Below are 26,479 nucleotides of genomic sequence, written 5' to 3'. Positions count from 1 at the left end.
TCAGCCTGCGGATATTCTGTTGCGTGATCAATCAAAACCCTAATTACATATTTACATGTAGGATTAAGCAGACGGAAATACTTGGATATACTTGAAACTCACTTGACAGTTATCAAAACATGATTCAAAATCGCGGGTTTAGTCATTTGCTGGCACTTTTTATCATTAAGTATCACACAGTAAAAGCATAACAAAAGTCGTGAATCGTACTTTAAACATGAGCGATAATTTACCATTTAGTTGGGCAGGCATTTGAAAACACGCGTTTTAATGTTCATATTTAATATAATGAACTAAATTCAATGATACATGTAACAGTTCAATATTCTCATAATAAGAGCATACGAATGTATGCGCATTGAACTACATTTAACAAATATCATGAAGTTGTATCGGACATTATGTAGACCAGATAAACTGAAGCCTGGTCAACCAACAAGTATACCAGCCCGCAATCCCCACCAATCTGTCGCCCCTCTCGCTGTATGGTTTGGTGCTGTGGACGGCACACGTTGGTAGCTGTCGTTTATTCGTATGCAGTGTGAGCGCAAACGGATAGCCATTAATGACGCTTACATCAGCTCCTTTTAACCACTCCGTTGAATCAAACTCGTAGGTAAGAGTCTGGGTGATAGCAGGTGGTTGACGGCAGTTTAGATTTGCCCCGTACCTTTGTCCCCATGCCTTATTGTACTGCATCTGAATGGCGAAAAGGTGCACATCACAGAACAGTCTGACTCCGGTTATTATCAAAGTTCTATCCTGACTTGTCGTGTTGAAAGGCATATGTTGACTGACTGCAACTATCCCGTACTCTCTTCCGGCGCCATGTATCAACGAGTCTATAGCATAGACAAAACCGTGTGACATTATTTAATACAAATATTGTGAATACAGGTTGCTATAAATTAACTGCCTTGCTGTAGATCTTAACTACATAACGATTTAAGCTAAGTAATTTACATAAATTATACTTTTATGTTAATAACGCGAAAAAAGTCAACGTGACTATCCGATAGTTTCAGTATTCCATAAACAAATTGTGTCGTGCAAAACTTAAAGGTCTTTTGGTTAAAAATACACAATTAATTTGATTTATGTAACGAGTTTTAAAGGTATGCTACATAACGTTTGCTAATTTACACTTCACGCTATGGGTATTACATTTAAATTAATTCCATAAAAATAACGAAAACAAAAGCATTTACATTATCGATGGGAAGTAATCCAAATCAATTAGAAGTATTTAAATAAATAAGCATTACGGCAATGTGTTTTCCGAAATATCCGATATCTAATTAAAAAACAAAAACAGTATTTATTTTAAAAGAAGAACATAATAATCAATGATTTTTTTCCAAAAATTATAACTTTATCCCGTTTGTCAAAGCTGCACATAAAATACGATTTACAGTGGTATTTGTGACTATCCGGAATTGTACGTTGCTCTGGACGGTCAGACATTTTTATATAAGGTTATACAATTGAATATTCGAATATACATGTACGCGAATAGCGACAAACGAATATTCGAATATCATTTCAATATTCGTTCCTATCTCTACGATACAATTAGTGTCTGACAAATCGTGTTTTTTTGCAGCTGGATTATGTTTAATAAAATTTACAGAACTCTAGGCAGTGGTACATGCTACCATTTATCTCTCTTTGTTTGGTAACAATAGGTTACCTATTTGGTAGAGATGTCAAATAAGGACAAAATAAGCTACATAATTCAACCTTACACGTGGTCCTCCGAAGAGGTTGCATATCACAAATGTACAAGTGTTTTTTCTTTTAGGTCACTTACCTTATCAATACCAATAACAAAACGATACAAAAATGACTTAGCGTATAAAAAGAAATTGAAACATCTAGTTAGTGAAAAGTAAAATGAAAAAAGGAAAAACACATATTTAGCCATACCTGCGATAACAGATTGCGCACATACGTCAATAATATTAATACAGATACACACTGATTACGGACGACGTATTAACATTGTATTATGCCACTTGCGCATACTAGCATTGAGGACGCTGTCCTTATATTTCAAAGTGTTATAATACCATTGACCCATAGCATTTATTAATTCCGGCAATTTTCCAAAGTATCATGGCCTTGACCAATCAAACATAATTGTAGCTCCGCCCAAATTGACGATTATCCTGCTTCTCTGCAATGTTTAATAATGCCTAAGTCACATCACTTAGAATTTTGTTTTATGAATGCCGTAAAAAAAGTAAATACAACAATCAAACTGGGCCGAAATGTTACCAAATCATTGATGAAACATAAATAATACCTGAGAGAATTAGGCAACGACTTTGGAAAATAGAAATACATGTGTATCCATAAATTAAATACAGCAGAACGTGGGAAATATAGTTTTCAAAAGCAATTTGAACTTAGATGAACCTATTCAAACCAACAAAGAATAAAGTGCACACAATATGTGGCCTAATAAATTAAACATGTAAATATATAAATAATATATGATTATGACTCTCCCCTAATACGTAATGCGGTCACATGTATAAGATTCTAATGACCTGCCCAGCTCAATACAATATAAAGATTGATTGAATTAAAGCAAACAACACCATACTATAGAAGAAAAAATATTTATGAAATTAAAGAGAAATTCCAAATACGAAGGGAAGTCAATGACATTAATATGAATTGGTTTGTGTTCTTAAATCAACTGATATTCTTAGGGGCAATAATTGTAAATTATAGAAACCCAGAGCAAATATATTGTGTCTGACCGAATTCAGTTTACCTTATTAATGTTTTATCTAGTTATGACTTCAAAATGATTGCCTATGCGAATTTAAGTACAAAAATAACGTGTAATGATTTGAACATAAACTAGAAACACACTGGAAAGATAAACCATGTGAGGTTTTAAGCAATTAATAATAATATCATTAATAGATAATTACCAGACCAGGCCGGAGTATGGATTAAAGACGAGCTTCAAGGACAAGGATAAATCATACAGAACTTCGTGAAATTCTTATCAACAGCAAAAACAACAGGTAGGAAAATGTTTCGTCTATAAAAATGAACATGAGTAGCATTATTGTAATCTGTATACATTGCGAACAGAAACTATATCAGGAGATAAATTTATGTTCAAATCCATTACTTGAGTAACAGAAGACCAACTGTAAACATTATGTGATTATAAAGCATTCACTGTATCGCAATCGAACTGCAATCGTTACTATGGTATCAATTACATAAACAAGAACTGCTCTACAACGGCGAGTATATTAAACAATAATTACACTGTTTCTTAAGAATGTGTTATGTTACTGCAGCATCTGCTTTGTTAGTAAGATTACTTACTTAAATGCATAGTATACCTACATATAATATCAACGAGTCGATAACTCTTAATTATCACAACCATTATTTGCATATGCTTTTACAGATATCATTGTAATAAACAAGGCGGTCATTGCACTGATGCTTATTGATTAATTCATTTCTTTTCAAATGCAAAGTAGTCTTAGATTTAACAGTGTGCGTCCATCCAAAGATTAACATGGCGATACAATGCAAAACTATCCAAAAATAACTTCACAATTTAGCAAGTCATGTCATTATTACGTATGAGCCACTTCATTAATGAATGCAATTTCATCTGCGCGGAAATAATTTTTATGTACACTTAAAAAACTTAAATCACGCGTTAGCAGGACGATAGAAACGTGGCTTCATGAGTCAAAATAAATTGAAACATATTGAGCGTTAAAAGTAAGATTTGCAAAAAGGACACACATATGATTATATACCTTTGCTAAGGAATTGCGCTCATACGATTATGAATGAATACCATGTGTCAATAAAAATACCATTGCTTTGAAAATATGTATATTGGTATTCGTTTAAGTCTATAAACGTATTACTTACCTTGATCTTGATCACAATTCGTTCCTTGCCAACCGACAGAGCACTGACACACATAGTTGGAAGCGCCATTCGAACAGGTACCATGCAGACAAGGATTTCTTGTGCAGTAGTTGATTTCTGTTAATATACAAATCCTTATTGATTGCATGCCAACTATGAATCTAGTAGTGCATAGAGCATGCAAAATCATGAGCAGATACCGATCGTTACAGATCTATACAATCGGACATACCTTAAATATCAATGTCCTCCTAAGAGGTTGCATATTACAAATATATACGTGTTCTGTTTAGGCCGATGGCGTGAACAATACTAATAAACGCGGAGTACTGACGAAATACAAACATATTTGTTATGCGACTTTGCACAATAACATTGAAGACGATGACCCTATATTTTAAAATATTACTTTATCGCTTACCAAGAACACAACTTTAGTCCCGCGAACATTTGAGATTATCCTGCTTCTCCGCCCTGTTCAATGATTTTGGAAGTTACGTTAAATGTTTGTAGGAAATTCGTTTAAGAGGAAACACAAATATTGATCGAGAGGTCCACATGTTAAAAATCGCTGATTAACCACGGATTATTTCAACAGTTTTGATAAGGAAGCACGCAGCTAGCACACACAATTAACATATGTGAAAAAGTATTTGAGAGAACAAGGAAACGTCATTGTTATAAAAAGTACCATACATATTTGTTCAACAATTACCAACATAAAATTAACTTAAAACAACCACGTGAATGTTTAATGAATTATAATAAAATCTTACCTTTAAATATACAGTAATCCATTGTGATAATACAGTTCAATCATTTTCGATCTTTTATTTGTGTTATGTTTGCAACAGTGATGCACACCATATTGTACGTTGCCTTCCGTCATTTATTTCTATATTGAATGCATCATTTTATGGTTTGAAAAGTCCATCCACCACCCTCTTCTATAGAATTTAATCGGTTGTGGTAACATTATTATGTGTGTTTGTTCATTGTTTACTTTTGATCCCAACTGTCCATGTAGACTGAAGTTTGCTGAGTGTGTTAATAAATATAGGATATTGCATGAGTGGTCGTTTTGTATTGAATTTATAAAACATGTCATCTAAATAAAGAAAAAAAAAACGAGGATTGCCGAGTTTGTATCTATACTTAGATGACAAGTTTAATAAATTAAATACAAAATGTCCACGAATCTAAGATCATATTTATAACATGACCAACTGTAAATTTTATTTTTTATTTTATGCTCTTTTCACCGTTTATTCAAATTGGTAAAGAGTTTAACTGAAGAAATTCGCTGGAATAATTACGTCATTTCGTCAAAAAATGACGCCATTTCACAGATATATAACTAGTTTAATATCACCAGTGTAATAAACACAATTGAGCATTACGTTATTTCAATTATCTACATTGCTGTCCCGTATTCGCAAATTGTGCTGCACTGTAAATTGCTTAATATTTTCGGTCTGCTTAATTATACCCTCATGGTGAAATGTTTTAACATTTTTTTCATAAACAAGTGGATTATTACCTGCCCAGCTAAAATAAAATATAAAGACTGATTGAATTAAAGCAAGCAATACCATACTATAGAAGAAAAATATTTATGAAATTATGGAGACATTCCAAATACGAACGGAAGTCAATGACATTAATATATATTGGTTTGTGTTCTTAAATCAACTGATCTTTTAGGGGCAATAATTGTAAATTATAGAAACCCAGAGCAAATATATTGTGTTTGACTAAATTTAGTTTACCTTCTTAATGTTTTATCTAGTTATAACTTCAAAATGATTGCCTATGCGATTGTAAGAGAAAAAAAAACGTTGAATCATTTGAACATAAACTCGAAACACGCTGGAGAGATAAACCATGTGAGGTGTTAAGCAATTAATAAAAAATATCAACAATAGATAATTACGAGACCAGGACGAAGTATGGATTGAAGACGAGCTTCAAGGACAATATAAGTCATACAGAACTTAGTGAAATTCTTATCAACAACAAAAACAACAGGTACGAAAATGTTTCGTCTATAAAAATGAACATGAGTAGCATTATTGTAATCTGTATACATTGCGATCAGAAACTATATCAGGAGATAAATTTATGTTCAAATCCATTACTTGAGTAACAGAAGACCAACTGTAAACATTATGTGATTATAAAGCATTCACTGTATCGCAATCGAACTGCAATCGTTACTATGGTATCAATTACATAAACAAGAACTGCTCTACAACGGCGAGTATATTAAAAAATAATTACACTGTTCCTTAAAAATGTGTTATGTTACTGCAGCATCTGATTTGTTAGTAAGATTACTTACTTAAATGCATATTATACCTACATATAATATCAACGAGTCGATAACTCTTAATTATCACAACCATTATTTGCATATGCTTTTACAGATATCATTGTAATAAACAAGATGGTTATTGCACTGATGCTTATTGATTAATTCATTTCTTTTCAAATGCAAAGTAGTCTTAGATTTAACAGTGTGCGTCCATCCAAAGATAACTTGGCGATACAATGCAAAACTATCCAAAAATAACTTCACAATTTAGCAAATCATGTCATTATTACGTATGAGCCACTTCATTAATGAATGCAATTTCATCTGCGCGGAAATAATTTTTATGTACACTTAAAAAACTTAAATCACGCGTTAGCAGGACGATAGAAACGTGGCTTCATGAGTCAAAATAAATTGGAACATCTTGAGCGTTAAAAGTAAGATTTGCAAAAAGGACACACATATGATTATATACCTTTGCAGAGGAATTGCGCTCATACGATTATGAATGAATACCATGTGTCAATAAAAATACCATTGCTATGAAAATATGTATATTGGCATTCGTTTAAGTCAATAAACGTTTTACTTACCTTGATCACAATTCGTTCCTTCCCAACCGACAGAGCACTGACACACATAGCTTGAAGCGCCATTCGAACAGGTACCATGCAGACAAGGATTTCTTGTGCAGTAGTTGATTTCTGTTGATATACAAATCTTTATTGATTGCATGTCAACTATGAATCTAGTAGTGCATAGAGCATGCTAAATCATGAACAGATACCGATCATTACAAATCTATAAAATCGGACATACCTTAAATATCAATATCCTCCTAAGAGGTTGCATATTACAAATATATACGTGTTCTGTTTATGCCGATGGCGTGAACAATACTAATAAACGCGGAGTACTGACGAAATATAAACATATTTGTTATGCGACTTTGCACAATAACATTGAAGACGATGACCCTATATTTTAAAATATTACTTTATCGCTTACCAAGAACACAATTTTAGTCCCGCGAACATTTGAGATTTTCATGCTTCTCCGCCCTGTTCAATGATTTTGGAAGTTACGTTAAATGTTTGTAGGAAATTCGTTTAAAGGAAACACAAATATTGATCGAGAGGTCCACATGTTGAAAATCGCTGATTAACCACGGATTATTTCAACGGTTTTGATAAGGAAACACGCAACTAGCACACACAATTAACATATGTGAAAAAGTATTTGAGAGAACAAGGAAACCTCATTGTTATAAAAAGTACCATAAATATTTGTTCAACAATTACCAACTTAACAGTTTACTTAAAACAATCACGTTAATGAATTATAATAAAATCTAACCTTGAAATATACAGTAATCCATTGTGATAATAAAGTTCAATCATTTTCGAGCTTTTATTTTCGTTATGTTTGCAACAGTGGTGCACACCATATTGTACGTTGCCTGTCGTCATTTATTTCTATATTGAATGCATCATTTTATAGTTTAAAAAGTCGAGCCACCACCCTATTCTTTAGAATTTAATCGGTTGTGGTAACATTATTATGTGTGTTTATTCATTGTTTACTTTCGATCCCAACTGTCCATGTAGACTGAAGTTTGCTGTCTGAGTGTTTTAATAAATATAGGATATTGCACGAGTGGTCGTTTTGTATTGAATTTATCAAACAAGTCATCTAAATAAAGATAAAAACAAGGATTGCCGAGTTTTTATCTTTATTTAGATGACGAGTTTTATAAATTAAATTCAAAATGACCACGAATCTAAGATTATATTTATTACATGACCAACAACAAATTTCTTTTTTATTGTATGCTCTTTTCACCGTTTATTCACATTGTAAAAGAGTTAAACTGAAGAAATTCGCTGGAATAATGACGTCATTTCGTCAAAAAATGACGCCATTTCACAGTTATATGAATAGCACCCGTGTAATAAACAAAATTGAGCATTACGTTATTTCAATTATCTACATTGCTGTCCCGTATTTGCAAATTGTGCTTCACTTTAAATTGCTTAATATTTTCGGTTTGTTTAATTATACCCTCATGGTGAGTGTTTTAACATTTTTTTCATAAACAAGTGGAAAAATAAATATAATATATGATACCATACTTTTTCTCCGCCATATTGGTCTCTTTTTGATATCACATTATAACAAAAGTCACCAAACTATGTATATCTCATTTATCTATAGATTTACAAAATCAACATTAGCCACCTCGCACAAAATGATATTTCGGCAGTTTTCGTAAGGTATTTCAGAGTTGGCGTTGTTTTATTGTTTTATGTTCTATTCCGATAGATGTTGATTTTTATATGCGAATGTTTAACCTACTTTGATCACAGTTCTTCCCTTGCCAACCATTCTCACATTGACAAGCGTAGTCGGTGCTGCTTTCAAAACATCTGCCATGGACACACGGGCTTCCGGTGCATGGGCCTTGGTCTGAAATACATCAGCAATAGCTGTTATAGGAAACACTGTTTACATGCTCCAGCTCAATAATGTCGAAATTAGTCATTGCATAATGTAAAACAGTATGCATGTAAAACGACAAAAGCAGTGAATTAACTTTGATTGTGTCGGAATATGTGCATTTGAGCAAATAATCAAAACAAATGGCATCATTGTCTTCATTCTTGACTTCATCTTTTTCATTATTGTAAACTAAACGCACACTTTGTAGGCTAGGTTAGATATTCTCTGCATAGCGCAAGGAAGGATAACATTCAAGGTTTTTCAAACGTCTAATGATATTATTACAATGCGGTCCTTTATTCATGACAATGGATCTAGTGCTTAACATTAAATAATTACCTCGAATTCTCAGGTAATGATCCAATATTATATAATATGTATTATGCTGTATGTGTTTGCTTCGAAGACGAAGAGACTGCTAACACTGAAATAATAATCTCTTAACCAATCAACTTACGTTGATCGAAATTTTTGCCCTGCCAATCTTGTTCACACTGACAAAAGTAGTCAGTTGATGCTGAGAAACAGCTACCATGGATACAAGGATTAGTGGAGCAAATGCTTTGTTCTGAAATGTAAAACATCTTTAACATAAACGAATCACGTTTGGAATCATAATTGATCGAATTTATATGTATTAAAAATATGCGCGTTGCATTGTATTTACCGTACCACCTTAATATGTTAATAAATAAATATCACCATGTTGGATCGTGTACATTTATAACAGCGTCACTAGTCTATAAAACATATATTGAAAACAATATTTGTAAACACAATTACATGCATTTGTGATCATAACATAACAACGTTATTAAAATATTTTCTAAGATGCTGAAAGCTTTAACCGGATTGAACCGACACGTTCGTTTCGTTGTGTAAAAATGCGCTTTTCCTTACATCACGTAGAGTATGAATCTTTACTCATTATTATAACACGATACGTACATTAAACGTAAGTTTTGCATTTATTCTCACGTGCTGAGAGTGAGCTATGTGTTGGCGCCACTGCTCCAGTCGTCGATGCGCTACCGGAAGCGCTACTGCCATTTCCATGATTACACAGGTTAGAGTCACAACACTGTATCTGCAAGTCGTTCCCTATAAAAATATTTCAAACAAAAACAATTTGTTGTATTTTTCATCGAATTTTAGCTTTATGCAGCTATTTCATTAATTTATTTAACGCAACTGACCCTTACAAAGAGAAATAAATAACTTTGTTACAATTAAAACAATTTGGTTCACTTAAACTTGGTTATAACCAAATGAATAAATGCTGTATTAATTATTAACATATATATTGAAATTGTCAATAAGTATTCACTTAAGTCATAAATATGAACATATAAATCATCGTATATCTATAATTTGTTTTAATTGTGCGTTGATTAAGAACGTTCGCGTGCTTTTTACATATATACATGTTTCTTTTTGTGATATATGACGTCTGTTAAATGTAAAATTGCCCAGTGTTGAACATTTACAAAATGTTTTGAACGCACCGCTTAGTTTCAAATTGTACTTTAATCCTGTACATGTGTTTTTTTATGTATTGATAATGTTGGGTTCTTACCTGGCATAACTGTGTTGTCATATCGCTTCCTTCCGATCAAACTTAGGAATTGAGCGTGTCTATCACAAATCTTGGGCAATCGAAAAAGAATAAGTTTACTTGATAATGTAAATTTTAAATACGGTAGCACAAACTTAACAAAAACCAAAACTCACGTTTTATTGTCAAGTTTCTTGTTTATAAAATCTGTATTTGAATTATTCACCACTATAGCTACACATTTCCCATTCAATATAAAATTCAGCTTTGGTAACAAAGCGTGTTTTGAGCAATGCGATATATGAATCCCAATTGCACTTGTTTCATGATTGTGTCATTACATATGTTAGCTAATTTTCTCTTACAGTTTGTTCGTAGTTTAATATTGAATTAAAAGTTGTATGCACCTGAGGATGATCTGGTTCAATAAAAATCAGCTTAGATAACACATTACACTTATTTACATGCAATCATCTGAACATAAACATCATATATACAACCGTATATAAGTGCCAAACATACATATTAATTTTCACACTTACGGTTTTGTGTAGACATCCTGACTTGTATAGCGAAGCGTGGGTTAGCGAACTAGTGGTTTTCTCAACGTGGCATACCTGTTTACAATACAAATCATATATGCACAATTAATTTCGACATTTATAAAAGATAATTTCATTTAGTAGTTTATGCATGAATTTAATGTATTACGATGTTAATATAGTCAACGATAGCCTGTCAAATATGAAAAAATGGCTAACATGTTGGACATTTCAATCTTACTATATAAATAAATCAGTTAATACTATATTTACTTGAGATAACTCACTATAAATATCAAACATGTATATCTGTTCTTCTTGGAAGGCCATAGACGGTTCAGTATTCAACGTGTTAAAATAGATCTACCAAGTTAATTATACAGCTGATATTCAAAACTTCAAAATGCAAAAAAAAGTGTTAAATGCGCGATGAAACAAGATAAATCCATTATGCAAACAGCAACATGTCATGTTCTATACAATTGCATCACTTGATGAGAGAATATAGTTTGTAACAGAAACGGTAACAACGAAAACATGTTAAATCAGACATACGTCATCCCTTCCACAGAGCGCTATCGTGTTGCACGAGCTTGGTGTGTTGGCCTGATCACACTTGAAACACACGGGACCAACAGAGGGCAGTCCTGAGGGGGAGGGGTAAAGAAGGCAGTTTGACATCAGCATGGGATGCAAATTGCTGCGATTGCAGTTTTATGTTATTTTAGATGTAGATATATAAAACAGTACACAAACACATTATTCAATGCTGCTTTGAGGCCCGTGAGCACGCCTGTTGTAAAAGTTTATTTAAAAAGCTTATTGAAAAACATTTGTCAACTTCAAACATAACATAATTAGAAACTAATTGAAAACTGATTTGTCAACGTCTGATAATTATTTACACATATCTGGTTGTCATTCAAAACTCTCAAATCGAATAAATATCAGACTAAATAAATATCGAATAGCAGTTTTTGTTGAGTCATTAACTAATCAAATTTAAGTGAATTAAAAGCATTGATTACATAATATTGCTACGCAGGTATCAAAGAATGTCATAATTAAATACAATGAGGTCATCGGAATACCAGTTTGTCCACAGAGGGCAGCGTTGCAAAGGTTTCCAAAGCAACACTGAGCGCACAGCTGCGTGTTACCGTTGGATCGGTTCACCACTTCGCGTTTGCCGGAAGAGCCACAAAGCTAATGAAAAGCGATATGTGTACAGGGTGAAAAAATGTGCACTGCATTCATAAAAATATATCATATAATACTTCATCATAATTTCTTATATTACATTATCCTCGATGTTATTCAACATTGTATAACATAGCGATCACTGCGTGACAGTACAAATATGATATTACAAATACAATTAGATAATTAAGTTCATTACATAACGTTACTTATGATAAAATATAAAGAAGTGATACATCATTTTAAGCATTATCAGGACAGAAAGTTCGATTTAAACCCGCAACTGTATTAAAACAAAAAGTTTATAATACATTTACAATGACATTGCTTGTGAAATATAAGCTTAACTTACTTGTCTATCCCGACAGCCCAAATTGAAAACGATGTCACCATTTGGATTCTCAAATGCGTCAGCATAGCAACTCTTTAGTTTCAAAACACAAAGCAAATACAATATAAAGAGAATATTTTTAAAACATATGCAAAAGGCAGTAAGTTGTTTCCGCTAGGTAAACTATTAATATTATTCTTTAATTTTAATTTCAAGTATATTGAATGACTATTGATACATTAACTTATGTATGACCACTGTCGATTGTAAAGAAATATTTGGTTGTTTGTTATTAAAAATGCCGAAATACCACATAGGTCATCATAATCAACGTTAATTTTTTTTAAACGGATGACAACAATGTACAGTTAATGTAAAATGTGGCACATTGTCCTGTATCAGATGTTTTCTATTCGACATGATGATTGGGTATGACCTGTTCGCATGAGGCATATTTCACTGGAGTTCATATGAAATTTTAAATAGTTACCTCGTGTGATGCACATGTCATAGTGTAAAGACATTCTCGGGCCACAGGTGAATCTGTACAGTTCAGACAGACATCACCACCTGCAAATAAGTCAATATTTTAATATATTTGCATCAATAAAAAGCGTCACTTATTACTGAAGCATACTAATTATACTTGAAGCTATTTTGCGACGCATTAAGTTCAAATCATAAGCTGTAAATTGGCGCCGAGAACAATCATTTGACATCTTAGGCAATAGGTGAAAATATAAGCAAAAGACACCCAAAAATATGACGACCTATAAATTATGCGATCTTTCAACCTCTGCAACATCCGCATGCCTGTAATACGTGCGCATCATTTTTAACAAATAACTGAAACGAAACTCACGCGAACGACTAAGGTTAGATTTGAACTGATACTTATAATTATTATTATTACCGAAATTTAAATCTGAATCATGCGTGCCTGAACTAAAAACGGTTTAAATTGGATTTTAGAAAGAGTATATAGCACTTAGTGGATCCGTTTTAGATAGTTAATTTAGGTTAATTGCGTTACGTTTACACTACCAATGCCGTAGCTGTAAATTACTTATTGTACCATTTAATGTGGTGCTTTCTTTCTCTGTTGCAAACATTCCGTAAAAAATATAAAATCCTTAAAGATTTACGTTTTAATTATCATAACTGATAATTATTGAATGCGTGTTTTAAATAAGACTTAACATTAATTCAGACAATATTCTACATTTTGATCCGATGAAATGGCTGGATTGCATTTCTAGAGTGGTCATCCAAAGCCTGAACTTACGTCATGTGGGGGGATAAAAGCAAGTGTATTGGCGTTAACTCAAACCAGCAGTAATTCGTAAACTTATGTGAAACAAGTGGACCCTGATGGATCTAAAATGATACGACGATTATCGCTGTTTGTAAGTGGTGACCTTGCTTTCAATTGCACGCGTCTTTTATTCAAACATATTATAGTTTCTATTAACATCCCAAATGTTGAGTGAAAACATACTTTATCTAATATTTGACTTTGGGTTCTAGTTTACGACCACACTTGACATAATTTCGAAATAAGGCTGAAAAGTATAAAGATTGTACTTCTTACCGAATTTTATCAATATGGAACCACACAAGATGTGTTCTAGAATAATAACAAGGTTTCAAATATAGATAACAAGGTGTTCTATTTAATCGAACTTGATCTAGTTCAAAGTCGTCCTAAATACGGTTAATATACACATACTGATCACATTACATCAAGATTGATTAACTTCTACAAATACTAAAAATATAACTATATTCTTCATGGGCAGCTTCTTTGCAGTTCTTATTTGAAAAAAAAATGAATTTGGATAGATATTGTCAATATAAACATTATGCTTAAATTTCATTTACATGAGGCTAAAAGTGTGGCGTTATTATACATCCTATCGATGTACTATGGCAAAAACGTGCGAGGACGGAAGCTATTCATAAATCGCACAAGACACATTGGAAACATAGTTTATATTATAAGTAAAAGATTTTCATTGACAATTTACATAAATATTACTCAAATGTGTACAATAAGTATTTTCAATCCTTCCCACCTCCTCACAACAATTCATATATAAATATATATATATATAATACCTTAAATGTATACTGCATTAATCGCCACCAACTTGTAAAAGTGCAACACACACGTCAATTGGTCATCTCAACCTTGCTAGACAATCGCTCTTTACAGAACAAGGATTAATTCTTAAATTATAAGATATCGGATCAAACTGCAAGAACAACTGTCTTTATTGCACTTAAGATTTTTGGAAATGTTTTTCATGAACATTCATGAACAATCTTTACATTCAGCTCAGCCCGTGTGTGAACCCCATGTGAACCCCGTTGATTATGCACCCTGAGAACATATATTCTTAAAAATAACGTTGTACTGCTACAGCATTTATAGTTTGTTAAGTAAAATACAACGTCCCCACTACATTTAAGTAACTGATTAATATATTCCACAAAGAGTATTTGGCAGAATCGAATATGATAACACAATTGCAGAGCTCTTGCTTTATATTTGTAAATGAAGTACGGAAAAACATAAATGCCTTCGAAGCCTAGAGAAATATAGGATGGAATACATTTTATTTATGAACAATTGATGCCATTCTAAGAGATTTTCAATACTCTTAGAGACGATTTTGAAGAGACACAATAATCATAAGTATCCATGATTCTCCTCATGGCATCCGCTGTTATATTTCTGCCTGCTATTTTCAACCCATTGAGAGAGATAATAGTAGGTTATTGCTTAATTCAAGGCTTTTGCTAAGAAAGCATAAACCATGAGCCTTTGCCAGTGGTTCGGGTGTAAGTGCAGCGAAAATAACTTTATCTGTGTTCAACACAAACATTGCATTGTTTTTATCATATTATTTACATTATCATCGCATTTTTTTCTGTAATCATTTGAAAAAAAGAAAAGCCAAAAAAACTGACGAGCACATCGCATATAAAACAAATCATGTAAGTGTTTTAGTGTCAAACGTATCTGCAATAAACCGCTTCGGAGATAGATTTAAAAGCTTTGGCATACACAAACAACTACCAATGAAAACATTTAATATATTTATGAGATATACTCTTCTAGATTAACACACACAAATCAATATAGTGAACTATTTAATATAGCAAAAATGTATTTGAAAAAAAAACTTTACTAAAATTATCACACATCAAAATAAGTATTTGTTTTTAAAAAAAGATCAAGGTCCTCGTTAACTGAACTTGTAAATTGTTGATAAATTCTGAACGTTTAGTGGCATTAATGATATTCATCGTCTGCCAGAACTTGTCTATTGCATACCTTGTAGTACAGATTTTCAATTATACATGATTGACATTTTAAAGTCTGCCAATGAATAAAGTCAATAAAGGTGCATTAACGTTATCTTATATACAATTATATTTTTAGTTTAAATATGTGTTGTTTTTTTAATTATAAAATGAAAACATAATGAATTTCTACAATAAATCGTTGCAATAAAATAACTCCTCTAATTTGTTTTGCAAATAAATTGACATACTTATACAATCAACCAAATCTGGTTCTTATCTTGAACGGCAGAAGTCCGCTGTCACACGCCGCTATCTTGTATAAACAGCTGAACGTATACATATTGAAATAACAATTGGCGGCGCCTATTATTGTTTCAGAGATCACTATCCGCATGTCGGTAGTGGCTGATGAGATCCGATTAGAGTGTCGAAAAACCTTAGATTTCGCGAATACGATCGTAATAGGGGTCTTATATGACATTAAGCGTCCACAAATAAAATGTAATTTCGATATTAAGTTTAACAAAGAGATTCAATATTTTACATATAAACACATATAGGGAATCGTTGGCCCTAATTATGCAAACGATTCAGCCTTTTGCATTCCCAACTCGTCTGATGTTCTTTCATGCCCACATGTGTAACTGCTATCACTACCAATTTGACGAACGCTATATTTAACGGTGCAAAATAACCTAAAACATATAATTTGCAAATTTGAGGACATCGCTTTAAATCGATAAATGACAAATAGTAAACGAAAAATTATTGATTTTATACAAATAAAAATCTCCCAAAACATGCATAAGTAAAGAGAAAAAAATGCGAATCAAATATAATCTTAAACTAACCGAGCCCGTTGTGTGCCTGCAACGGTATTTGGACATATGTAATATCTCGTTTAATATTCACTTCAATAATACGTGAGCTATTTGTTTAATGTTTATACTTAATAGGTGATAAACTTTGATCACGACAGTAGATGTGTTTGTTTAAAAACATGTTAAAAACCTGGTCTTGTTTCCATAATGCTCATTTCTAGCAGTTTTAATAATGTTTTACCAACCAATTCAGCTATAATATGTCTATGACTAAAAGCCAACTCACGTGTAGAATCCAAAAACAAAATTGCACAACTCAACACAAAATATGTGTCAACCATAATGCAAGACATTATTCAACGTATAACATTTCCAGATGCTCTGCTTAAGATGAAAACGCTGCTATGTCGTGATTTAACTAAGTGAGCCGATAGGAACCACGAATGAATTTGCTCCCGCATGTGTCGGAGGTACTATAAATGTCATTAAACGTTATCTTATCAAAGACATTCTTTTGACGTCACTGCCTTTGTCTGACCTTAATGACAATACAAGACAATACACTTTAGTACGTAGATATAGTGGAATAATTAAATAATTTCAAAATAGTAAAACTACTTGTATATTAATATGTGGTTTAAGAATCTAACATACTAGTTAATCGAAACCTTATTTATAGATCCTTTGCCAACTAACTCAACGAAACAACGGCCCGGCACATTTGCCTCCTTATTAAATAAAGTGCTCTGCGCAAAAAAACAGAGTTGAGAGGCGACACATGTGAACAGACATTACGCATATATCGCGTCCGTTATGTTAATCAAGAGGGCGGCAATAAATTGTATAAAACTATTAAATATGTAAACCGGTTACAAATGAATATTGATTTAAACGTCCGTTAATATACCGCTGTACGATTTTATTTGTGCACTATCGTTACACGGTAACCGGTAAAATTTTGCATAGGTTATTTTACCCATAACGATTAAAATAATTAATGCAGACTTTTCCAAAATATCACACAAAACAATATAAATGGCTAAAATGGACAAGCGGATTAAATGATAGTGTGCTATTTGGATTTCAAACATATTTTTATCCATGATATGCCCCAGGCCCCGTCCTATGATCCCCACGCTTCGCAGATGGTTTCTTGAGGTGGATACAAATTTGAACCAATGCTCTGTGATGATCTTGATAGGAAAACATAATGTAAAATCCCCGTTTTTATTGATTCATTATTCACATTTTATTAAACACACTAGATGCCTATTTATGAAATCGAGTTTACAGTTGAAATCACTTGTGTTTTTCATCTTACACACAAACTCATGGATATGAGCATGTACACGTATCTAACCCAGAGAAATTGACATAACAAAAGCAGATTCAACAGGGTTTGGTATAATTCACGGTACAAAAAGACAACGTCAAATGTGTATCATATTTCTAGCACAAAACAAAAACATATTTATTTAGAATTGACTCTTATTTCAACGAGCTTTCATTGGTCATAGCATTACCTTTGACAAAATCTATAAATACATGAAGCGTTTAATAAAATCCATCAGCATGAATACAGTAAACAATATAATTCGTTTGTACAAGAAGCACAATTAACTATTGCCGCTGTTTTTCGTGAATGATATGGCGAAGTGTCGAATCTTGTTTGTGTGCTTGCTTATTGGCCAAATTTTGTTATTAGTTCTGACTGCATCAACGGTACGGGTTAGTTTGAAGCTTCGATTTGGATTCGTCTTTAGAATAATGCACTCTATACAATTGATACGATCTATACAATATTATTCACATGACACTCGAAGTTGAAGTCTGAATGTATGAGATATATGTAAGAATACATATGATACTAACATACCAATATTGCATGGTGTAATAAATACGTAAGAATAAATATAATATTGTGTTTTAGCTCTAAGTGATACAATATTGAAAATTATCGGCGAATTAGTTCTAAATAATTTTTCCACTGAAAAGAGACTTTTTTTCAATTTGAAATGAATTTGAACCATATATTTTATACTGTCAATGTTCAAAGATACAAAACATAGTAAATCATAACACATGTCAACATAAATAGCAGTAATCTGTATATAGTTGCCAGTTACAATTACTCTAACAATCCTTATTGAAGTTAAGATTTCATCAATCGTTTTGGATAATGATAAAAGTCATAAGACATCGGAGCTTGTTTATTAGTTGTTTTTATAGAATATATATTCATTTTATAATCAGATTTTGCTTTCATCGTCCACAATTATCCGCTATTGTGTTTCAATGCCACCTTGAAATTTGAACACGTTGACATTTCGAAATAAAACGAGAAGACAACAACTATTCTTCAGCGTTATCTCTTTCAGAACACACTTCCATCGTGCATCATCTACAATTTTGCTTTTAAGGATTATATTGGCAAATAATTTGGGCACCGGATATACGAACTAACATCAGCATTTTCATTTGATCTTTTGTGACTGTTGTTGTTGTTTAAGATAAGAAAATGAATAGCTCGTTTTAACTCAATACAATATAAAGAAGTGAAACTCCAGCTGCTGGAGTAGTATTGAATTATTATTATAAACAATTAGTAGGTCCTTTATTTAAGGCAAGTGACCGATTGCCAAAACAGTAAAAAACAGGACAATACAGCACAATACAAAAACAACATAAACACAAATAAGAATAAAGTTGAGGTCACCGCCTTTGAACGGTCGATGCAAAGCATTGGGGGTTTAAACCGGTTTTGGTGCGCCCAACCTAACACTTGGGCCAGCAATAGTCATAATACATGTACGTGTAAATTAAATTTAACCACATAGCATTGTAACTAAAATTAAACAAAATTAAACTAAAAATAAACAAAGACGACTCGAACCAAGAAGATGACAGTCGCTATGCCTTAACATGGTAATGATAGAAGCAGCCCCAACACATAACGCCTTAAATCCACGAAAAATATTAATTGCAATTCGACATATTCATTTCATAACTCAATTACAACAGGATAAACGATAAATAACTCGGCCATAAAATGTCCATAAAGTTACTAATATGTAAAGAATAATGAAAATCATTAAGTAAATTAACATGTGCCTCCTTTCTGAATATTACTGTGAAATAATTGTCAAAGTAAAGTAAAAAACAAACATACATATCTACTTGGATCTATTTATTTTCGCACTGTACTGTAAAAAATCATACACATATATGATCCTACGATTTAGGATGATCAACGATATTCATATTTTTGTTGTACTAAAAACCAATTGAAACAATGGCAACATTGAATTATGGTCAGTAAACTTAAGTCAGCATTTTTTAATAGTATAAATTACTCTGTTGAACAAGATTATCAGAAATGCGTATGTGGGGACAGGGTCAAATAATACATAATGCATGCATGGCTAATACACACCTGACGCTATTGTCGCTAGATAGTGTAATTACTGAAACATGCATATGTATGAAATGACGAAAACGTTGCTCACCAAAAAAAAAACAGAACTTAAAAATCTGTTAACACAAGATGTTCGGTTCTATTGTAAATGCGGTCGTTTTGATACTTTCGAATATGTTGCACAAAAGATTAACTATTCGTTGTTGTTATTTCATCGTATGCACCTGAAGTAAATATGAGAGATAACCTGTTTCACGTATACGGCCTGTGAAGCAAATCAGTCGTGCACTTAAAAGCGACCGATTATTTATGTCACCGATATAGCACGTTCCCCTCATATAAGGATTGGGCAATCAATTATTTGGAGGTATTGGTCTTAAAAGATATAATTGCGTGCATTGCATTGCATGTTGAATTAGATCATTTTATTTTTATAATCGTGTATAATAATTGCATTGTTTTTCTATTATCGTATCTTACTTTGTTTATACATCAAACAACGTATACCATATGCATCACTTACAACAACGTTTACCTACTTAATCATGATGTATCTTATTATATATTAGATGTAAATTAGGTGTATTATATCAGTTACAGTATACATTTAAATTGTATCGATCACTATGTACATCATGTATATTATTTCAAAAACACTAGAGAAAGTACAGGCGTTCACTAATTGGTCAATACATTAGTTACGTTCAAATGAATTATTTCTCTAGTTATGTTCGACATCATTTGAGAGTGATCAAATATAAATCAAAATATGTTGACATACCTGTGGTCGTTGGTGTTGTTTGTGTTGTTTTGGGCGAAGTGGCCGTGATAACTGAAACAGAAATCATACGATAAAAAGCAACCTAACCTCGCAATATAGTTACCTAATAGTATGTTTGATTACTCAGCATGCAAATATCGTCTGAAATAGTTTTTTTAAAGTGCGTTGTTTTGATAGACAAAACTATGAGACGATTATAGCACCTATGGCTTTTAATGTCAAACATGGAATGACAATGGTTGTGGTGGCTGAGATACCTAATGCACATTGTCGAAGTTTCTTAAGCAGATATGCTGAATAATGAATTGGTTCCTTGTTTTACATTTTCGTATACTGAATTAGGCTACTAAAGACAGCACACTTAATACAACGTTGAATATTCATTGAAATTTTAATAAATCTTTAATACATTTTAAGCTGGTGGTCGTCAAAATACAGACGACTACTCTCCGACTATATCTGACTATAGAGGCATAATTTTCGAGTAGTCGCAGTCTCTAGATTTTACATTTTCCCTTCTTTCTGTAAAAATATTAAAGGGAATTAGCATACATAAAAATAACGTGCATATTCCACATAAAGGCCTCTATAAACATCTTGATTTTTATCAACCTAGTTAAAGTATTAGACGATATGGACGTATTTCTGTCATCAGAGCACCTAACTGTGTTGTTTGACAAAGGAATTTAATAATGTGCATATTTCTTATTTAGCACTCTTTCCGCATATTAAGTTCCATTTAACTAGCTTAATAACTTTTTGAGTTATCACACATATCAGTTTAGGAGACAGACGGGCTAACGGTCAGTTCTGCAGACGGATGGACGACCGGCGGATACGCAGATAGTCCCATATGTTGCAGAGTAAGAGTTCAAAAGTAAAAACAGACAAACATAGAAAGGAACTATGTTCTACAATTTTATCAAAATGGTTAATGATACTTTTATGAATGCAAAACTGGTCACATCACTTCGTGATATGATATAATGCGATTAATTATATATATCCTTGTTCAACTCAAGGTGGTGGGTCTGGTGAAGTACTAACTATACTTAACAACATACACAAAGTACGTTGCTGTGATGACATATAGATCCATTGTATGCGACTACCTGCAAGACTTTCGGTTTATACCATAAAAGGTAAACTATAAACATTCTATTACGAGTTTGAAACTCAACACATTTTCTAACAAATAAAAAAAACTAGCAATATGAATCGCACATGGGTAACAGGCTTTTGTAATATTTTTATCACGTGTATTAATATTTATATTAAATATATAATGCAAATTACGAATATAATGAGTCTTAAAATATTGTACAGAGCGTGTATTTTAATTTTAAAAGAAAAAAAAGGGCAAACCTTTAAATTAGCAGATGAACTAAAATAATGAATAAATAGTATAATAAATATACACTTTAAAAAAACATCTGCGTGGCTTTACACGGTGCTGATATATCAGAGGTACAGAGACAGAAACAATCGCATACTATCACCGCTACCAAAGTAGCACGAGCCATAGATGAACGGATCTTCACACAGCATTCGCAGTTTCTTTGAATATTATTTCTTTTGCTTTTGCATATGTATGTTGAATTAAATGCAATCATTCACAATACTATATGGGAGCATGAATAACACCAAAACAAAAACCTCGAAATCGGTGCTGCTTTACTTTAAAGGCTCTATACAATCACACGTTGCAAACGTAAATGCTTTGAAATCATTCAAATAAATAATCACGTAATTCAATCTACAACCTTCAATCAGAAAAGTTCATGTATTCGTTTTCTTAGGAGGTTTTTACACATATCTTTATCATTTTACACATCTTGATATCTGTTTATGCCAATGAATATATATAGAGAGAGATTTGTCACCCACATACATTAAAACCATTACACTTGACAAATCTAAAGATATCATTTAAGGACAATAACACAATATATCAATCCAGCAAATAAATGTAAATTGATATATGTATTTATGTAAGGTTTACGCCAACGTTTTATGATTATCTTTAATGAACGCGTTAGCTGTTTTGTTTTCATTTCAAATATATTTTCTAAACTATTATATTAAGAACATAATAGAATATAACTTCTATGTTAAAACGCAAAAGTTTTGTAAACTTTATTTGTCTTAGAGTTATCGATCTCTTGTTGATGAAGGACCAACAATTTGTAATTAATACATTCGTGTATTGCTGTTAGATGTACTTTGACAATTACATCATAAAACCCTAATTTAGATTGATTAAAGATTAAAGATGTAAAGTTGCTTACGTGACACGGTTGTGGGATTCAAGATATGCGTGCCAGTTGTTAAGGGTCCTGAAAAAGAATCTATCAAGTAATCTATATACTGTTCCATGAAAAAAAAAGTTTCAGTTATAAACGAGAGTAATTGCAGTAAAAACAATAGAAATGAAAAATATCAAAAAGTCTTTAAGAACATACATATCTTGACACATTTCCCTCATAATCAAATTTAGTTTGTAATAGTAAGAATATACACCGTGTGGCATTTAAGGTACTGTCTCTTATTAACGTTTCGTAATAAAGCAACACACGAACATAAAATTGCTTTGTTTTTGGCCACTAAAGCCATGTACGAAAGTTTAATAAACAACTAGTGAATATTTGTGTTATAATTTGAAGCTTAACAAATGTCCGCCTATTAGTGGTACGATGTGTGTTTTATGAATATCAATTTGTACATAACGTGTGTGTGTTAAGAAATTTAATAGTGTAGGTTTTGTGACTTTCAAGGAGCAATTCATTACACAGATTGTATAATAGTTAAGGTTCATCCATGCCTGTACAAAGTGTGCCTTGATTACACATATCTCCTTGGCAACATTTATAGCATAATTCGGTATCGCCGGTCGCACGCTTGCCAATTAAAGCATGGGTACCCATCTGACCGGGGCATGTCTGTAATTAAGTATATACATGTAGGCATGATACAATTCCAGAAACGGTACTGGGAGAGAACTCCACTGGTATTTCATTAAGAGTTCTTAATAATTGCTTATACAATGCAATCCAGTAGACACAATACGACAATAACTTATCTATAATTATTCAAGTTTGCGTCACATAATTGGAAATTTCTATGCAATCAACTGGTCATAATTCAACGGACTTTGCGCAAAAAAAATATATTAACGGCGGTAATATTAAACTAACTTTAAAGGAATGCTTTAGCACAATACTGTTATGATTTTTGTATAATAGATGCCCAAAGGATTTCGTAAAGTCAGTTTTTAGAGTACCTCGTTTTTTATTTGCCATATTATTATAAAATGCACACATCTGACTTATGTGCATCCGAAAAGCCTTACTTCATTAGAGAAAAACACAAGCGGGAAACTACGCAAATAATATCGTTTAATCAAATGTAATACATACCTGACTATCTTGACAACCGAATTCGTACATAACCGTTCCGTCCGGTTTCAACACGTACTTAGCATAACATTCCTGAAAACCCAAACGGTTCGCATTATGTTATATTTTAAGCATTGTTAGGTGACATAAAGTACAACAGCACTTTATGTCCAGCAAAATGCCAAATTTGAAAAACAACACCATTTGAAAATACCGTTATATATTGAATTTCAATACTAACTTGCGCAGTTGAACAAGTTGAAGCGGTAACACACGGAACTCTGCTAGGCAGGGATACAAACTTGCGCAGTTGAACAAGTTGAAGCGGTAACACACGGAACTCTGCTAGGCAGGGATACAAACTTGCGCAGTTGAACAAGTTGAAGCGGTAACACACGGAACTCTGCTAGGCATGGATACTAACTTGCGCAGTTGAACAAGTTGAAGCGGTAACACACGGAACTCTGCTAGGCAGGGATACTAACTTGCGCAGTTGAACAAGTTGAAGCGGTAACACACGGAACTCTGCTAGGCAGGGATACAAACTTGCGCAGTTGAACAAGTTGAAGCGGTAACACACGGAACTCTGCTAGGCAGGGATACTAACTTGCGCAGTTGAACAAGTTGAAGCGGTAACACACGGAACTCTGCTAGGCAGGGATACAAACTTGCGCAGTTGAACAAGTTGAAGCGGTAACACACGGAACTCTGCTAGGCAGGGAGGTACAAGTTAAGCACCGTGTTCCAGTTGCTGAAAACAAATAATTCATATTTTAATGGTGATAGTTTGTAAGATAAACATAATACAAATGATTGTTTAACGACTTGTAATTTGTACTTAAGAACTCTCGAAAATACGGGTGTTTAATTATATAATTATATATACTATAACAATTAATTAGATTTCAATATCGACATGTAAAGCAAATATTGTTTCTTCGTTATTATTTGTAGTTTGTGTTTATATATTAAAGATTCGTAAGCTTATATATATATATATATATATATATATATATATATATATATATATATATATATATATATATAGATATATATCTATATATATATATATATATATATATATATCTATATATATATATATATATATATATATATATATATATATATTGAAATTAAATTCATGATATCACTAGTTTTTGAAGTAAGATGTATAAGAACATAGATATGAATAATCTAACTCAAGAAACCGTATACTCTTATACACGATTAATTATCTATAGAAAACAAACAATACATACAATGACATAACACATTAAAAGTTATTAGAGCTTGTGTTTCCGTCTTGGAACAGTCATTGTAAAACATTTTGAACTTAAATCAGCTGCAACAAATACCAAACCTAACACCTAGCCCACAAATAGTCCTAAAATACTCACTGTTAATACACTATAACATTATTTCATTGCAATATAAACGTAACGAGAAAGGTAGACCTATTGTGTCTCGTTGATCAATGATAGGGTTTCCAAATGGACGATTTATAGACCACTGTTGAGTGCGAGTATCGCATATTTAAATCGATAAACGTTTTACAATGGACAAATACAACATCGGAAGAAAAAATATATTTTTCAACTAGTCAAATACCTGAATCGAAGCAAAGGAACAAGCACCCGGCAATGATTACAAGGTTCATTTCTGAAATACAAATTAACTTATCTTGAAATCGCAGTGCCTTGCCCATAATGTATTACAATGTATGCAATTGAAAAACATATATATATATATATATATATATATATATATATATATATATATATATATATATATATATATATATATATATATATATATATATATATATATATATATATATATATATATGTATTTACTATGTACAGTAGTAAATATAAAGCATATCGGTTGAAACTAATATCATATATATCACATAAATAAACTTGAGTAAAAATAATGAAGATAAAATAAACTGACCCGTCAAGTGTCTTGCCGATAGTCGAATGAAGTTTAATTGTCATGTATATGGGGCGTTTGTGTTAAATGAATGTTAGTGCTTATCTTAACGTCCGTGGAGAAACAGAAGGAACGGGAAAGTATGTCCGCGATGAAAGATTACAATTAGGACTTGAAATAAAAGGGTCAGAGTGTCCATGAAAGTGTACTAATGCTCAGCAAACTACATCAGCTAATAGGTCATTCTTTATGAGAAAGCTCCATGTCCATCATCTACATCTACATTCCAGAGCGACTTACCCGAGCAGCCTCCGTTATGTTCCGATGAGAAGCTGTGCACGATAAGCATAGACTTAACTCATATAGAATGAATGCTGAGCTGATTGGCTGCGGTGTGGTACTTCTATACATCAACATTCGCATTTAATGAGAAATAACGAATGCTAATATATGATGTCGCC

General features: G+C 32.4%; 1 protein-coding gene across 6 annotated transcripts; it reads right to left on the bottom strand.

Moving 5' to 3' along the window:
- Positions 1–265: 265 nt before the first annotated feature.
- Positions 266–26,134, bottom strand: LOC127838534 (protein jagged-1-like). Of its 6 annotated transcripts, none has more exons than XM_052366337.1 (19): positions 26,040–26,134; positions 25,695–25,745; positions 24,755–24,837; positions 24,108–24,179; positions 23,513–23,630; positions 22,980–23,027; positions 20,692–20,742; positions 12,853–12,932; positions 12,384–12,455; positions 11,923–12,037; positions 11,387–11,478; positions 10,832–10,906; positions 10,311–10,380; positions 9,713–9,835; positions 9,192–9,302; positions 8,591–8,701; positions 6,829–6,939; positions 3,922–4,038; positions 266–842 (listed from the first exon to the last, which is right to left on the bottom strand). In XM_052366337.1, exons 2-19 carry the CDS (start codon positions 25,741–25,743, stop codon positions 400–402), a joined length of 1,941 nt encoding a protein of 646 aa, XP_052222297.1. In that variant the 5' UTR covers positions 25,744–25,745; positions 26,040–26,134; the 3' UTR covers positions 266–399. The 6 variants fall into 6 exon arrangements, with proteins under 6 accessions (XP_052222297.1, XP_052222299.1, XP_052222300.1 ...); XM_052366342.1 differs by having other exon boundaries at positions 547–699; XM_052366339.1 differs by lacking the exon at positions 6,829–6,939.
- Between the last annotated feature and the right edge of the window lie 345 nt (positions 26,135–26,479).

This window comes from Dreissena polymorpha, chromosome 7 (genome assembly GCF_020536995.1).
Source record: "Dreissena polymorpha isolate Duluth1 chromosome 7, UMN_Dpol_1.0, whole genome shotgun sequence".
NCBI classification, from domain to species: domain Eukaryota; kingdom Metazoa; phylum Mollusca; class Bivalvia; order Myida; family Dreissenidae; genus Dreissena; species Dreissena polymorpha.
This window is presented reverse-complemented; position numbering and strand designations above follow the sequence as displayed.